Source organism: Hydra viridissima, unplaced genomic scaffold (genome assembly GCF_058129835.1).
Source record: "Hydra viridissima isolate aposymbiotic clone 2 unplaced genomic scaffold, HvirCarnegie_v1 scaffold_15, whole genome shotgun sequence".
NCBI lineage: Eukaryota > Metazoa > Cnidaria > Hydrozoa > Anthoathecata > Hydridae > Hydra > Hydra viridissima.
Window position 1 is genome coordinate 8,101,866 of NW_028324314.1, and position 12,925 is coordinate 8,114,790.

The 12,925-nt window shown below is 31.1% G+C and overlaps 3 protein-coding genes and 1 long non-coding RNA gene across 4 annotated transcripts; 2 read left to right on the plus strand and 2 right to left on the minus strand.

The window, feature by feature from the left end:
• Positions 1-5: 5 nt before the first annotated feature.
• Positions 6-3,225, plus strand: LOC145193505 (phosphoenolpyruvate carboxykinase [GTP], mitochondrial-like). The gene is made up of 7 exons (XM_090072571.1): positions 6-150; positions 470-703; positions 970-1,154; positions 1,322-1,710; positions 1,816-2,131; positions 2,235-2,705; positions 2,790-3,225. Exons 2-7 carry the CDS (start codon positions 495-497, stop codon positions 3,074-3,076), a joined length of 1,857 nt encoding a protein of 618 aa, XP_089928697.1. The 5' UTR covers positions 6-150; positions 470-494; the 3' UTR covers positions 3,077-3,225.
• Positions 3,226-5,188: 1,963 nt separating this feature from the next.
• Positions 5,189-5,845, minus strand: LOC145193389 (uncharacterized). Its single transcript, XM_080070848.2, has 2 exons — positions 5,602-5,845; positions 5,189-5,459 (listed from the first exon to the last, which is right to left on the minus strand). Exons 1-2 carry the CDS (start codon positions 5,783-5,785, stop codon positions 5,230-5,232), a joined length of 414 nt encoding a protein of 137 aa, XP_079926974.2. The 5' UTR covers positions 5,786-5,845; the 3' UTR covers positions 5,189-5,229.
• A 2,407-nt stretch (positions 5,846-8,252) lies between these two features.
• On the plus strand, positions 8,253-9,101 carry LOC149878480 (uncharacterized). The gene has a single exon (XM_090072547.1). The coding sequence runs from the start codon at positions 8,253-8,255 to the stop codon at positions 9,099-9,101; it is 849 nt and encodes a 282-aa protein (XP_089928673.1).
• Positions 9,102-10,958: 1,857 nt separating this feature from the next.
• On the minus strand, positions 10,959-12,619 carry LOC149878481 (uncharacterized). Its single transcript, XR_016447657.1, has 2 exons — positions 11,275-12,619; positions 10,959-11,133 (listed from the first exon to the last, which is right to left on the minus strand). It is a non-coding gene; the product is annotated as an uncharacterized LOC149878481 (long non-coding RNA).
• Between the last annotated feature and the right edge of the window lie 306 nt (positions 12,620-12,925).

Genomic DNA, 12,925 nt, shown 5'->3' on the forward strand with positions numbered 1-12,925 from the left:
GCCAACCGAAAGTAGAGTAAATAAAGGTTTATTTTCATTTAAAAGAAGCTATTAATTATTTAATAAGATACAGCTTTCTGTTTATTTCAAGAACCTTAGTTTTGGTTAGACATTCGAAAAAAATGTTGCTGAGAGAGCAGGCGACGCCCTGTAGGTTATGGAGACTTTTGATTAATAAAAAACAAGCTAAAAGTATTTTTAAATGCTTTTAGCATTTTAAAATGCTTTTAGCTTGTTTTTTTGAAGCTATCTTCTATAAGATAGCTGTTTATATACGTTGTTATGTTTAAAATTTCCTTTTTTTAGGAACTAACTTATCTAAAATATCTTCTCAGCTGTTAATTCAATAATGATATGCTAATGTAATACCTCTTAAACTGAACGACAATTTTTTTTTTACCCGAACATGATTCAGCTCAACTTGGTGGAAGTTATGAAACTATAAGCATATTTTTTATTTTTTTAATAGTCACCAAAGTTATAGTATCTGAAGCATGGCAGTACTTCCTGATAATGTTACAGTTACCTGGGGGAAGTTTGAGGATCTTCCAGAGAAAGTGAAAGTTTTTGTGGTTGAGAAAGTAAAGTTATGTCAGCCTGTATCTCTTCACATTTGTGATGGTTCAAGTGAAGATGGGGATTTTTTAATAAACTTATTGGTTGAAGAAGGCACTGCTGTAAAACTAGAAAAGTTTAAAAACTGGTAGATCTTAAATAGCTAATTTTTTTATGTTAATTTTTGCACTATTGTATAAATACTGCTTATATATATATATATATATATATATATATATATATATATATATATATATATATATATATATACATACATACATACATACATACATACATACATACATACATACATACATACATACATACATACATACATACATACATACATACATACATACATAAATACATACACTCACACATATAAATATATGTTATGTATGTGATTATTTAAAGTTATGCTGTTCGAACAAACCCAGCAGATGTAGCTCGAGTTGAGTCACGAACAATAATTTGTACAAAAAATATGCATGATACACTTCCTTCTCACAAAGAGGGTGTTGAAGGCCATTTAGGATATTGGGCAGATACAGATGAGGAAGATGTAAAGCTGCAAAAACTCTTTAATGGCTGTATGAAAGGTACGAGTTTCACTAAAAGGTTGCATTAAAGTTGCATTAAAAGGTGTTTACTTCTTAAAATAAACAATTTACTGTTAAGTAAAATTAATTACTATATTAGTTTGCTGTTAAATTAGTTGTATTAAATACAATTGTTTTATTAAAAGTATGAAATTTTTTTTACCTAGGTCGAACTATGTATCTACTACCTTTCAGTATGGGACCATTAGGATCACCTTTGTCTAAGCCAGGAATTCAGTTAACTGATTCTCCTTATGTTGCTCTATGCATGCGTATTATGACCCGATTAGGTAGCAATGTTCTTGTTTCTCTTGGAGAAGGTGATTTCATTAAGTGCCTACATTCAGTTGGACAACCTTTACCAGTTTCAACAGATCCTTATCATTGGCCCTGTAATCCTGAGCAAACAGTTATTGCACATTTTCCAGAACGTCGTGAAATCATGTCATTTGGATCTGGTTATGGAGGAAATTCATTACTGGGAAAAAAGTGTTTTGCATTGAGAATTGGATCTGTTATTGCAAGAGATGAAGGGTGGTTGGCAGAGCATATGATGGTAAAAAAGTTTGTTTTTTTTTTGCCTTTACACTTGTTTGAAAGTAAAACTTTAAAGAAGTTTTTTTTAAAACATGCATAAGTTGAAAAACAATTTTAAATATAGATTTTGAGTCTTACAAGTCCTGAAGGTGAGAAAAAATATATTGCTGCAGCATTCCCCAGCCAATGTGGTAAAACCAATCTTGCTATGATTACTCCATCATTTCCTGGCTGGAAAGCAGAATGTGTTGGTGATGATATTGCATGGATGAAGTTTGATGAAGAAGGTGTTTTAAGAGCTATTAATCCTGAATATGGATTTTTTGGGGTTGCTCCAGGTACTTCTAAGAAGACAAACCGAGTAGCTGAAGAGTGTTGCGCACATGATACTGTATTTACAAATATTGCAACAACTAGTGATGGTGGCTACTACTGGGAAGGTATTGGGATGTTATAGTTACTGTTAGATTTGATTATTAACTTTGTTATTTTTTAATTTGTTCTTGATTGATATTTGGTTTTTAATAACCTTCACTTTTCAAGGTTTGGAGGAAGAGATAGATTTGACTGGTTTAACTGTCACAGATTGGCTGGGTCAACCTTGGACTCCTGGTAGTAATAAACCTGCTGCTCATCCAAATTCTCGTTTTTGTTCACCTTCTAGAAATTGCCCAATGATGGATCCAAATTGGGAAGATCCTAAAGGTGTTCCTATTTCTGCTATATTGTTCGGAGGACGCCGACCAGAAGGTGTGCCTTTAATTTATGAAGCTTTTAGTTGGCAACATGGTGTTTTCATTGCAAGTTCAATGTGCTCTGAGGCTACATCTGCTGCTGAACATTCTGGAAAAACTATTATGCGTGACCCATTTGCAATGAGACCTTTCTTTGGCTATAATGCAGGTAATTATTTTAAACACTGGTTAAGCATGAATAAAGAAGGTCGCAAGCTTCCAAAGATTTTCCATGTCAACTGGTTTAGAAAAGATGCAGCTGGACATTTCTTATGGCCAGGTATTTAATCTAAATATATTTGTGTAAATATAAACTTTTTTGGGGTTATTCTGTTTTTACATTAATCATTTTTTCATATTTAAGGATTTGGTGACAATATACGTGTATTACAGTGGGTTTTTGACAGAGTAAACAACAAAGATGTTGCAGTTGAGTCTCCTGTTGGTTTAATACCAAAAGAAGGAAGTATTGACATTAGTGGACTTGGGGATATCAATATGAAAGAATTAATGTCAACTCCTAAAGCATATTGGATTGCACAGCTCAATGATCTTCAAAAATATTATGAAGATGAATTTCTTAATGATCTTCCAACTGAGTTATGGGACGAATTGAAGAGCTTTAGACAGCGAATAGAACAACTTGAATAAATTTTAAGTTTAATTTTTTGCTTGCTAATTTTGATTCTTTCCAATGGTTGTAACAAACTTACCATATGTATATGTACGTAAATGCATATTCATATGTATGAATATATAGTTTGTAAATCTATATACTTAAAGAAATAAGCTAAAATTAATAGTGTTTCATACTTTGTAGCCCATGATGCAAATACTTGCTTCTATTTGAGTGCGGAATATAATACCGATGTAAGTTCTTTCGTTTATACGACGTACGCAAAACGCGCTTCAAAGTTTAAGTGATCTTTTTGAAAACAACTTGGTTTTGACCATTTATATGATAATAGCTGATCAAAAACAATTTCACGAACTCAAGAGAGTTCTTATATAATCCAAGCTATAGCACAAATAAGTAAGTATCAGTGTCTCGGAAGTCTCGTATGTACGATACCATCAACGATACTTCGAAGTTGGTATCGGAAAAATCAATCCTTCCGAGACCGATGCCAATTCTGTATCGGTATTTGTACCGGAAAAAATGACTGGTTTAGTGACTACACTATACTTTCCATACCGAAGCTGTGATGCTTACAAGTAAGCATGGAACAACAGTTTTTTTAGCGGATTTTTTTTTTTTGATACGGATGGACTTAGAATTTTTTGAAGTTTAAAAAGTCTATTTATCAAAGTTCGACAAGATTACCGTTTTTTCTCAGAGTTACATGGAAGTAATCGAAAAAAGTGTAGTTTTTTTACTTGAGTTTTAATTCAAATTACTGGACACTTAGTGAATTAAACAAGAATGAGAAAAGATTAGGTCACATTCATTTTCAAACATTTTAAACTAAGAATGAACTTGATATAGTTAATGATGAACTTAATGATCTAGAAATTCCTTTCTTGATAGGCGGTACTTTTTCGTGACGTTACTTAGAGTTTTATTACATAAAAGATAACATTTTGGCATTTTTATGGTCGAAGAACCTTGGTGTGACCTAACAAAGTCCTATGCTTTAAGAAAGTCCTAATTTAAGAAATGAGAAATTTCGTATACATAAAATAGACATTTAGAGAAAAAAAAATTTGATATTTTATCTAACTAGATATCTAGTTAAAACAACAAAGTTATTTTCCGCAAATATTTCTTTTATGTATACGAAATTTGTCATTTCTTAAATTAGGACTTTCTTAAAGCAGAGGACTTTGTTAGGTCAGACCACGGTATCTACTGTTAGTATTTTTATATTACTAGACTACTGTACAGTCCTGCTAAAGCAGCACAAATCACCGGAATTGTATATTTAATTCCCTTGCTGCATTTTCCAGGAATGGAATTTATTTGGACCTAAAACAATTGTTAGTTGTTGATTGGGTTTGATAAAATTCCCTCAAAGCAAAGGCATAATTCCCATCATCCTTTTTTAACACTGCTTTATTAAGTAACAAAAATAAAAAAAAAAAAAGTTCGTTTTGTATCGTTTTCTTCAAAAGTCATTTTCTATTTCGTGTATTTGATACGAAGTATTCTTAATTTTCTTAACGCTAGTCAAATTAAAGGGAATAACTTAAGTTCAAATAAAGTCTAGGGTTTTTTTTTGCGGTTTCCGAAGGTCTATTTAAGACTATTAAGTTCAATAAAAATTAATGCATACGATTTAAGAACTTTTATCTTCCCACAACATTAAGTTGATTCTCATTTCAACAACAACCTTTCTGCATCCAACTGCGAAAGAACATTTTAAACAATTAGGTGATTAGAATATTGAGAAACTTTATTAATGTCCTTTTAGCAGCCTTTATTTTGTTGAATCAACTTCTTATAAAAACTATCTTGAAGCTTTGAAAAACTATCAGATTAAATCTTTTAGCGACCTCAGATAACTTATATTGGGAATTTGATAGCTCATTAAGTCTTTAAAAATTTATTAAAAAATTTAAACGTATGCAATATACATAATTTAATTTTATAATTTATACTCGTTACTTTAAAATTGCAGATTTAATTTGTAAACTTGTTTGAATTCTTATAAATGGTGCAGGGGTTTTCTTTTTTTACTTAAAGGGAAAACTTTCATCACAAGCTTATGTTTTGCTTCAATTGTAAGATAATTAAAAACATTAACTTAGCATTATAACACGCTCTCATCGGATTGTGATGGTTTCTTTATTTCGACAAATAAGTTTTAAACTTTGTCATCAATGGTTTTTTCTACTTTATTCAATTTGTTATAGGAATGAGGGAACAGAGATCTCACGCTCATTGATGGCTGATGTGGATGATGAAGCCAGTTGATTAGTGTTAACCCGTCCCCTTTGTAACATACAGTCGGAACATTTTGAACGCAAACGGCATATATAGAACGATATTCAGCGGATGGAACTACATCTTTTGCACATGGGGAATCGATGGTATCTATATTCAATAAGCTATTTATAAATTCTGGATATCAGAACAACAAACTTCAAATATCTTTGAGTTTCTTAAACCTTACACATTTTTGGAATATCAAAAAACATCTCGTAGATTTAAAAAAGGGTATGATATTGAAACTTACAATCTGTTTTCATCAGCCATTCTTCAATGCCGTTATTACAAATCAGAACTTTACTAGTTTCTGATATTATTTGGACTATATCTATTTCATGAGCTACTCTGTTTACACATGCTTCTCTTGTTTTTCGCACGAGACAAAGGGTATTTTGTAAGCAAAACAAGAGCAACAAAGATAGAACTTTCATTTTTTCTCCAAAAAAAAGTCTTTTAAGTTAGACCATTTTTACTTGTTGAACATTGAGCAAACTCCCGTCGAGCACAGCGTAAGTAGAGCTGAAGGTGAGACTTTAAAAATATCGAAAACTTGGAAATACATGCGCTCCGCAAAGTTGCTAAAGATTACACACAAATTTAACATAAGCAGTTTACATAAAGAAAAAAATTCAAAAATGCGAAATATGGTGCAAAAGATAAGAGATTTTTAGAAGCAAGTCTTAAAAATTTAAGGTACCTACATTTCATATTCTTCAAAAAAGATCGAAAAAGATGTAAAAAAACCTAAAATGTTAAAACATGAAACGAGATTTTCGTAACTCCTCGAGACCTACTTTTTATTGTCCCACTGTGCATAAAAGCTTAATTTGGTTGATAAGCAACCTGTTTTTGGCTATATGTTTTCTTGAATAACAAGTAATAGGAGAACAAAAAACAAATATTATAAGGTAAAGCACTGTAAGTGAAACTTATTGTAATTTTTTATTCAATGTTACCACTGACACATGCATAATTGCTTTTGCAACTATTTACAAGTATTGGATTTCTCGGATCTTCATGGCAAAGTAGAGATGGCCATGCCTGGTACGAATTCAATAGCACAAAATAAATGTCTAACTAATAGTTAATTAATATTAATTTGCTGAGAAAAATTCTAACTTTAAAAAGTAAATGTAAATATCTAAATAAATCTTTTTTTTGACACAATATTTATAAAAACAGGCTTTGATACTTTTTAAGCAAAACGTCGCAGGTTACAGAAACAATAGACACTTGTTCCTGTAATATCAGAGTTCGATTTAGACATTTACTACCTATCGTGGTTATTAAACCCTTTAATACGGGAAACATGGGCATTACTTTACTTCTACCAGTTTTTGTCATCTTTCTAACAAAAGCATTATTAGTAAAGGTAAAAACAAAAAGCAATCATCATATCGGAAAAGAATCGTAAACCATTTTTAAAGTTTTGTAATAGTTCATACTTGTGATTAATTTTTGATAGCTTTTTTCTTCATTTGTTCCAGTTGGTGAGATGTTTTGCAAAAACGTAGTTTCTTTTAAATCTCTTTTGCTTATAGATGTTGCTATAAACATTAATGATGGTGTGAAATCTATTCCAGAATTAGTCAGAAACAACAAATGAAAATTCTTATTTACTGTGGGAATGGGATTTGTTGACGTTTCTGAAGCCGATAATTTTTCTAAAATCACTTTGGCATGGTTATTTAGAAAAATACCTCTGGTTTCAGCAAGTGAATAGCTCTTGCAAAAGCAACAATAGTAATTGACATGAGAACGCACCATTTCAATCAAATGCAACAGCGCGTCTGTTCATTAAACATCGTCAGACGTTTTCGCTTTTACTAGTTTTATTGTGAGGAGGGAAAATGAATGGCCCAAACATATAAAACTTATTTGAAGGATAAAAAGTGTGAGACAGCTGAAATAAAAGTGAACTGGCGAAAACCTTTTTCAGAGAACCATGACACAGAAGTCGAAATAAAAACACTGAACTAACGTTAAGATAAAGTTGATTGTCTATGTTAGATCAACACTTTATTTAAGAAATATTTGCTGATTGAAAAAGAAAAAGAAGAGTTGATAAAATTTAGCAGATTTCGGGAAATAGAAAAGAGATTTTAGGATTTTTGAAAGAGAGATTTTTAAGAGATTTTAGAGAGAAAAGAGATTTTTTATAGCAGAAAGAAGAGGTAAAGAAAAAAAAACAGAAAAAAACGAACATTTTCAAAGAAAAAGAGAAGATTCGTATGGTGAGAATAATTCTAGTAGTATAGACACTTTGGTACGAATCTCAAAGGTGGTAAGAGAGAAGATTTTCTAAACGACGTTTGATTGCACATTACCATTTGTATTTTTAAAATTTTAGAATATATTTGAGTTAAATATAAAGGACTATTTACTTGCTATTATAAAATCCGAGAAAGAATAGGAATTATTATCTTATAGATTACGATTTGGAAGTTAGTATATTGCTACTAGGGAAAGGAAAGCCGGTTTCCGGTTTCCTGAAATTTTTGGAAAGTGAAAACCGAAAATGTTACTTTCAAAACCGGTTTTGGATATACAGTACAATCTCTCTAATTCGAACTTTATGGGAAAAAATAAAAGTTCGAATTAGAGAGATTTTCGAATTATAGAAAGTTGACTTTTCTTTTGCGCATTTCAAGGTGACTTTACATTTAATCGAATTATGGAGATTTTCGAACTAAAGAGATTCGAACTAGAGAGATTATACTGTATATCTTTTGTACAAAATTTACTTGGTTATTTGGCAATTCTAAACCACTTTTCTTGATGTGAAGTTGCTCAAGAAAATAAATGAAAACATTAAATTTGCTTCCACTTGAACTTTAACAGTAATTTTACTGCAATTTGTGATGTAAAAAAGTGAAACAAATTTTCACAAAAACGAAAATGTCGTTTTCTGAAGTCCACAAGGATAACACATCAATTTGGAAGCACTTTTTGCACTCAAAAGAACTTGAATTGGCCAAGTGCAAGCTCTGCGGCCAAGAAATTAAGTGCAAAGGAGGAACCACAAACTCCAAGAGAAACCATTTGAGGACAAAGCACAACATCACATTTGCTGTAGTTGTTACTCCTGAGAGGAAACTCGAAGTCATCAAACCCATTGATTCATTTTTTAAGGCAAAGGACCCTGTTGATGTTGTTTTTGCTGAGCTTATTTCATGTATTGGGCTGCCCTTTCGTGTTTTCTCAACTAGTCAACGTTTGAGAATAGCTCTAGAGACACAAGTATACAAATTACCCAAAGATGCTAAATCGATTAAGGCTCTGCTAATGAAATATTATGAAGATATCAAGAAAACATATCAGCAGCAGTTTGTAGAAAAGAAGCTTGTTAGTCACAAATTTAGCTTAACCCTTGATGAGTATACTTCATCCAGAAACAGAAGATATATGAACATAAATGTTCATATGGAAGGTGATTATTGGAACCTTGGAATGATCAGGGTACATGGGTCTATGCCAGCAGAGAAATTTTATGTAATTGTTGACGAGAAGCTAAAAGAATTTGGGCTACGTTTTGCCTGTGATATTGTTGCAGTAACCACAGACGGAGCTGTTGTAATGAAAAAATTTGATAGCTCAATTTTACCAGACCATCAGCTCTGCCTCGGACATGGAATCCACTTGGCTGTCTGTGATGTTCTATATAGACAATCTAGGAAAGAAGATAATAGCACACCTGAGCAAGTCACTATTCTAGAAGAGGACCAAGAAGATGATGACAGCGATTAGGAAGGAGGATTAGAAGTTTCAGCAGAAGTAGGTGCATCAGCTCTTCCAATGATCAGGGAGGTTTTCACAGAACTCATCAACAAGGTCAGAAAATGTGTCAAATTGTTTCGAAAGTCTCCAGTTAAAAATGACATGATTCTGCAAAAGCATGTCCAGTCTGAGTTTGGAAAGGAGCTGCAGCTAATCTTAGACTCTAAGACACGTTGGAACAGCTTACTAGATATGATTTCAAGATTTGTTACCCTTAACAAATGTATTCAAATGTCACTGATTGAGTTATCAAGCGACATTATGATTTCTGAGTCTGAATTTACCACCCTACAAAATCTAGTAAATGCTTTAGAACCAATCAAAGTTGGTGCTGAAGCACTTTTCAGAAGAGATTCGAACTTGCTCTCATCTGATGGCATTCTGAAGTTCATTTTCAAGCAGCTAAAAAGCCAGGAAAACACCTTTAGTCAAGAACTAGTTGACTCATTTACTAAAAGAGTCACTGAGAGGAGGAATGCTATATTAGTAAACTTAGTTAAATATCTGAATAATCCTGATGTCATTAATGGAGTAACTCATGAGATTTTTAAAAATTCCATGCCAAAGAGAAATGCAATTGCTACTACTGCATCAAGTTTGTTTAATCGTTTGTTTGAGCAAAAGAGAAGTGAGTTTATAGATGAGGAAAACTTGTCAGATAATGAAACTAGTCAGGAACAAGTACAGTAATTTACTCCCTTGTCAGAAGAGCTCGAGTTCTCCATTAGAGAGACAGTCAAGGGGTTTCACCAAAGAAACAAAAAGTAGAATCAACTTCCAAACTAATGCTCAAAGAAATGGCAGTATTTGACCTAACAAAAAAACGAACAAGCAACTTAGATTTGTTGTACACGGCTTTGAAGTCAATCCAAGTAAGGGGCATCCATAAAGTACGTACGCAGGTATGGGGGGAGGGGGTTACCAAAAAACGTTCAAATGCGTACAAGGGGAGGGGGAGTGTTCAAGACAGCGAGTACGTACTCGGGTGATTTAAGGCCAGTCTGAGAAATTTTCGTTTTATTTTCGTGTTATTTTTGTTTAAACGCGTGTGACGTGTTTTCACCTCGCGGGATTGATCTCATTAAGAGTGAGACGTTAAATATACCGTTATTAAAGGCCGATATTGTTTTTATAGAAACAGCCGATAATAGATAAAAATATACATCTATCAAATCTATACATTCATATTTAACAAAAAATAGTTTTTTATTTTTATTAAATATAAATGATTATATTTACCTATTTAAAGTGTAAGTTCTTACTGAACTTGAGGTTCCAAAATATTACATCCTTTTTGAGAATACTGCTCAGAAATGCCTTTATTGGTTCAACCAAATTTTTTTTAAAGGAAAAAATAGGACAATTTACTAGATCTTTCTTCGATACGAATGTGAAGAAACTGGCACTGAAAAATTTTCATACTTTTTTTTTGAGAATGATGAATTTCTTTTAGGCCTCCTAAAATTTTAGCTTCCATATAAAAACACTTATAGAGTTTAGCTATGTTCTTAGGTTCAAATTTAAATGTTCCAAACCTATTCAACTTTGTACACTTTTTTTTTTTTTTTGCGAAATTGAAAATTTGCATGGTAGAAATAGGAAAAATGTAGTAAAATACCCCCTAAAAGTCTTTTGACTTTTTAAAGGGTATTTGTCACTTGCCTATAATACAAAAAGGCTAAAGGTTGACGCTGGTGTATATTTTTCCTGATAATTTTATTTTTTCACTTTTCATTACCCCAAGCACAGGCTACATCTTAACATTTGACTCAAACAAATCAGGAGATAATAACTTACTTGAGTTTAGGAAATAAAAACTTATAGATAAACATAAGGTAGTAAAATATTTTCTTTCTAAAACAAAATACAGTTAAAGATTGTCTTTTAAATTGCATTAAAATTAGGTTTACTGGCCCTGCCATCAGTCTGATCCACCATATGCTTTACATAACCTTGGATATATCAGCCTTTGTCAACTTACAAAAGTTTTCCAAAGTATTTTCTAAAAATTAACAATAAAGAAGCTGGATGAAAGAATGAAATTTAGCAAAACCCTATTGTGAGATTTAATACAATTATTTAAAGTGATCAATTATTGGTAAAAAAAAAAGATTAATTAGTATTTAACTTTATCATTTCTTACCTTTGCGATGAAAAAATCTGCTTAACACTATGATCTCATTCCCATACATTGCATTTTGAAGAGTTCTTGATATTTATTTTTCATTGTCATATGAGAAACAAGGATTAAAAAATTGTCAATATTAATCCAGCACCTTGTATTTTATACACATTATAATGTAGTTATCATATAATGAAAGAAAAAAAAGTGTAATGGAATTCAAGGAAGAAATTTAAAAAATTTCTCTTTTATATTTGTATAGGTTTTATTTAGACCCACCACCAATAAAAGCTTCAAGGTTGACTAAAGACAAATAATTGATGAAAAACATTTGGATTTTGCAACTTTTCCTTGTACTTTCAAAACTTGTCTTGTTTTTTATCATTATTACATTTGCTGAAAAATGAAAATTTCACAAAACTTGTAGTAGTAATTGAAAAATTAACAAATTAGATGTATGTATGAATGCATGTATGTATGTATGTATGTATGTATGTATGTATGTATGTATGTATGTATGTATGTATGTATGTATGTATGTATGTATGTATGTATGTATGTATGTATGTATGTATGTATGTATGTATGTATGTATGTATGTATGTATGTATGTATGTATGTATGTATGTATGTATGTATGTATGTATGTATGTATGTATGTATGCATGTATGTACTTCCTACATATACCAAGTATATTACACAGAAAATGAATCATAAAAATTAGAAAAGATTAGGTGAAACATTAAATTCATTTTCAAGTAAAAACCAATAACAAAAAGATAAACATAGCAACAAAACAACTGGTTTAACATATTTTCATGTAAAACTTTCAAACTAGAAAATGATTTTTGTTTTGCTTGAAACAGCTGCAAAATATTTAAAAATCTAAAACTTCATGTCTAATAAAATGTAAATTTGGTCACATGGTTTCAGCCGACAAAAAAAATCTTAATTATTCTTATCGACTTTATTGCTCTAAGTGCCGTTAACGATGATTGCTTCTTTTAGTAGTGTTAGGGACGACGCCGGAAGATTATAAAAAACGTCGGATTTTCTGATCGTACCATCAATCACTAATTGTATAAGTGGATAATAACAATTATCGAAGTGTACTAGATTGAAAATTACTGGAATAGATGTGCATAGAGATCATTTTGTTAATTTTTAAAGATATTCTTCTTTTTCAGAAAAGACAAAATCCGTCATAACCCATAACGTCGTAAAAAATTAATATTTTAATTTTTAACAGCTTTTGCCTGGTAATGTTCATTTTAGTGAATTGTTTGCCAAAAAAAGTTATGCTCAAAAGAAATGTTTGGTGGTGCAACCGAACACTCATAAAAACGAGACATGCCTTAAATCACCCGAGTACGCGGTTTGACTATCTTTCTCAGGAATTATTTTTAAAACTTGATCTGTATAAAAAGCAATGAACTTTTCGAATGTAAAAAATCTTTTTTTTATATTACGCAACCTGGTTTTTATCTTTTCAATTAAAACATTACAACAAGTTAATTTTTTATTATTTTAAATTAATATTTTATTATTAACTTTTTATTAACAATGTACTACTTCAAACTTTTATTAAAGTTTAAATGTATTTTTTCTGATTATAAAAAACAATTATTTAAAAAAAAAACAATTTTAATGCTAATAGAGACCAACACCTTT